At 38.6% G+C, this 4,089-nt stretch overlaps 1 protein-coding gene across 1 annotated transcript; it reads left to right on the top strand.

The window, feature by feature from the left end:
- Positions 1 to 732: 732 nt before the first annotated feature.
- Positions 733 to 1,846, top strand: LOC143998310 (mas-related G-protein coupled receptor member H-like). Its single transcript, XM_077493950.1, has one exon. It carries the CDS (start codon positions 792 to 794, stop codon positions 1,761 to 1,763), a length of 972 nt encoding a protein of 323 aa, XP_077350076.1. The 5' UTR covers positions 733 to 791; the 3' UTR covers positions 1,764 to 1,846.
- The last annotated feature ends 2,243 nt before the right edge of the window (positions 1,847 to 4,089 follow it).

The raw sequence follows: 4,089 nt of genomic DNA, 5'->3' as shown, positions 1-4,089 counted from the left end.
GCAAACAGAAGCCGGTGATCTGCTTTTTTTTCTCCTCACGCTTTCAGCGTGAGAAGGAAAAAAAAAGGGGATCGGCCCCTTACCAGATCTGTGATCACCCAAGTCTCATTGATTCGGGTGATCACAGCGTGCGTCCTTCAGGGGGGCATAGCGAGGCTGCAAAGGAGAGGACGTCAATAGACGTACTCCCGGCAAAGCAGATCCACGCTGTAGCCGTCATTGGGCTATAGCGTGGATCTGAAGCAGTTAAAGAAGGCGGTCAAAATCTTTCAGTCTTTCCAGTGGTCACTGGAACAGGAGTAGAGGTGAATTCTCCCAATTTGGATAAAAAAGTTGGCATATTTTTCTTTGGAAATATTTTTTGTCACTTGTTGTCAACCAGCATGTTGTTATGTTTATCTTATTTTGCAAACTGCTCTGCAAAGATGAAAAAAATAAATCTGATCTAATGGTTATGGACACCAGGTAGCAATTATCGTTGTTCCTGTCCTAGTAGTGATTAACACCCCAGTGCTGGATTTTAAAAATTCAGTTATGCAGAAGATATACAGAAGCTGCAGTAACACATTATAACATTTATGTTTATCTATCTATCTATCTATCTATCTATCTATCTATCTATCTATCTATCTATCTATCTATCTATCTATCTATCTATCTATCTATCTATCTTCAGGTACTGACTTCTGATTTACTAATAATCATTTGTGGTAATGTATTTAACACAGATGGAAAAAGAAGATACGTTTTAACAACACAGTTGGAATATTTATACCAATACAAAAGGAAACATGAATGTAACCAGCATGAATGACACCCTGGATGAACCCTCTAGCAGCTATTCGGAATATTCGTACATACATTTTACCATAGTGGCTGCTGTAGCACTATGTCTTTGTATCGTTGGCCTGGTTGGAAATGTTATTGTGTTTTGGTACCTGTGCTTCAAGATCCAGAGAAACAAATACACAGTTTATATCATGAATCTGTCTGTAGCTGATGCTCTGTTTATTATATTTACTACCTTGATTTTGATGAATCAGATACATACAATCAACAGTACAGATCCTGAATTTATAGGGAAGAAGAGTTTTTATTTATTCATAGAAATATTTTATGATACTATGCAGTATTCTGCAATGTATATCCTTACAGCTGTCAGCATGGAACGATGTAGCTCTGTTCTGTTCCCCTTTTGGTACCGAAGCCATCGCCCTAGGCACTTGTCCACTATTATGTGCACTGCTTTTTGGATCCTTGGCTCTTTGGAAAGTCTCCTTGAGAACCTTGTGTGTACAGAAGATGCTTTCTTGGAACAAACCTCACAATGTTCAGCAGTTCAAATAACAGTTTTTAGTTTAGCCATTGGCATCTGCTTACCAATTATGGTCATTTCCAGCTTCACCTTGCTCATCAAAGTAAGGAGCTCATTAAGGCAGCGATACACGCCTAAACTGTACATCATTATCCTTATTGCAGTTCTTGTATTCATCCTATCAGTTCTTCCATTTAGTTTTTTGTCGTTTTTAATTTATTTCAAATTAACATCAACAGATTTGAACACTGTTAGTTTTTTCTATGTAACAATTTATTGCACAGTGCTTAACTGCACCTCCAATCCCTACATTTACTTTATTGTTGGAAGGAAATGGAAACAAAAGACCCCTCACTCGATCCAGGAAGCCCTCCAAAGAGCTTTTAGGGAGGAAGATGATGAGAATGATGACTCAAACAGCAACAAAACAATGAACACATCAAGCTAAACTAACCTTATAGTTGCCTTTTAGATTTTCTTTCAAGAGCAAAGCACACCAACAATTATCTAATTTAACAAAGAGATATGATTCACTCAGAAATTTTAGAATATGAATCCTAAAGTAGGATCTTACTTTATCAAGTGGAAGCCAAACTTCTTCTGTGAAGGGCAAAGACTGGATATGCTAATGATATTGCTTTTCATTTAATATACCTCCAACTGGCTGTCTTTCCTAAACTGAACCTGTTTAGCTAGAGGAAGTGATACTTGGTTGTAAACATATTTAAAAAAAATAACAAACATGTTAGCAGCCCAGATTCACCTCTTTTGGGTTCCCCCCACAGCACTCCTGGCTCCTCTCCCCCACCAAGTGACCCCATGGCAAGCTGCTTGTTATTAGGGCACTCAAATTTGCTCCCTCCTGAGCCCCACTCATGAGTCCATAAGACACGCAGAGTGTGGCTTGGCCCCACCCATTGCTCCCTCCTCACTGGCTTTGATTTCCAGCAGTGAGGGCCAATGAGGAGGGAGAGAGCCGAGAGAGCCTGTGCCCTCGTGCACAGCGCTGGATCGAGATCGGGCTTAGTATATGTGGGGGCTGTGGGAGAGCTACATACTGAAGGTTTTTTTACCTTAATGCAGAGAGTACATTAAGCTAAAAAGCCTTCAGGCTTTAGAACCACTTTAAACCAAGCTCATTTTCATTACCTAAACTTGTCCTTCAATTGCACATGGCTGCTATAAATATATAAGTTTTTTTAATGTCGCATACACACGACCGGACTTTCCGACAGACTAGGTCCGACGATCTCCCAGACGGACTTTCAGCAGAGTTCTGATGGACTTTCCGAATGAACGATCTTGGCCACACACAAACGGACCAAGTCCGTTCGAAAGTCCATTTGTTTTGAACGTGATGATGTACGATGGGACTAAAAAAGGAAGTTCAATAGCCAGTAGCCAATAGCTTCCCTTGCGTCGTGTTTGGTCCGTCGGACCAGCATACAGAGGAACGGTTTTCCCCGATTTTAGTCCGTCGGAACTGAGTCCATCGGATAGATTTGAAACATGTTCTATTTCTAGGTCCATCTAATTTTGTTTTCAAAAACTAATTGGACTAGCCCACACATGATCGGATTGTCCGACAGACTAATCCCTTCGGACCTAGTCTGTCAGAAAGTCCGGTCTTGTGTATGTGGCATAAGAGTTTGAGGCGCTTTAAATGTACTTTCATACTTAATTTAATTTACACATGGCTAATAGGTTCCATCACTTTTTTATTTTAAAAAATAAAGCAGTTATAGAGTTTTGGATTGAAAACTGTTAATGAAGATGAGATCTGGGTACTTTGTGATATGTGTATTTTAAAATATATTGGCTCCTGTTCCATAAAATCTATGATAAGCAATATCTGAAGTTTAATTGTGCATAAATATTTGCAGCTCACATTGAGTTGAAATTAATTTTTTGTAATAAAACTGAGTATAACTTATGTCTGCTCTGGTGTTGTTCTTCCTAGGGTCCATTCACACCAAACTTCATGTGTGTTGGTGTACTGCAGTGCCTTTCATTGTAAATGGCACCCCAACACACTTATAATGCTCCACAGTGTAGCACAACAAATTAAGTTCTTCTTAGCAGCATTTTAAAAACTTGTCACTATGTCTACAATAGTTCTTTTAACTACTTAAGGACCGGAAGGATTTGCCCCCTTAATGACCAGGCCATTTTTTGCAATACGACACTGTGTCATTTTAACTGACAATTGCGTGGTCGTGCGACACTATACCAAAAACAAAATGTATGTCCTTTTTTTCCCTCAAATAGAGCGTTCTTTTGGTTGTATTTGATCACCTCTGCTGTTTTTATTATTTACGCGATAAACAAAAAAAGACAGACTATTTTGAATTAAAAAGCATTATTTTTGACTTTTTGCTATAATAAATATTCTCCTAAAAAAAAAATTTCTTCCTCAGTTTAGGCTGATATATATTCTTCAACATATTTTTGTTTTAAAAAAATCTCATTGATTGGTTTGGGAAAAACTTATAGCGTCTACAAAAAAGGGAATAGATTTATGGCATTTTCATTTTTTTTTTTAATAGTAATGGTGGCGATCAGCGATTTTTATTGGGACTGCGACATTGCGGTGGACAGATCGGACACTTTTGACACATTTTTGGGACCATTGACATTTATACAGTGATCAGAGCTATAAAAATACACTGATTACTGTTTAAGTAATCAGTGTAAGGGGAAACGCTAAGGGGCGATCCAGAGGTCAAATGTGTTCCCTGCTAGGTGATTCTAAATGTGGGGATGTGATCAGGGAA

This window comes from Lithobates pipiens, unplaced genomic scaffold (assembly GCF_037356315.1).
Source record: "Lithobates pipiens isolate NorthernLeopardFrog02 unplaced genomic scaffold, aLitPip1_a1.2 Scaffold_19, whole genome shotgun sequence".
Taxonomy (NCBI): domain Eukaryota; kingdom Metazoa; phylum Chordata; class Amphibia; order Anura; family Ranidae; genus Lithobates; species Lithobates pipiens.
Note: the sequence above shows the minus strand (reverse complement) of the source record. Positions and strands in the feature narration are given on the sequence as shown.

What these genes read in the sequence shown, in the direction of transcription:
- LOC143998310 (XM_077493950.1), top strand. Translation starts at nt 792, where the DNA reads ATGAATGTAACCAGCATGAATGACACCCTGGATGAACCCTCTAGCAGC.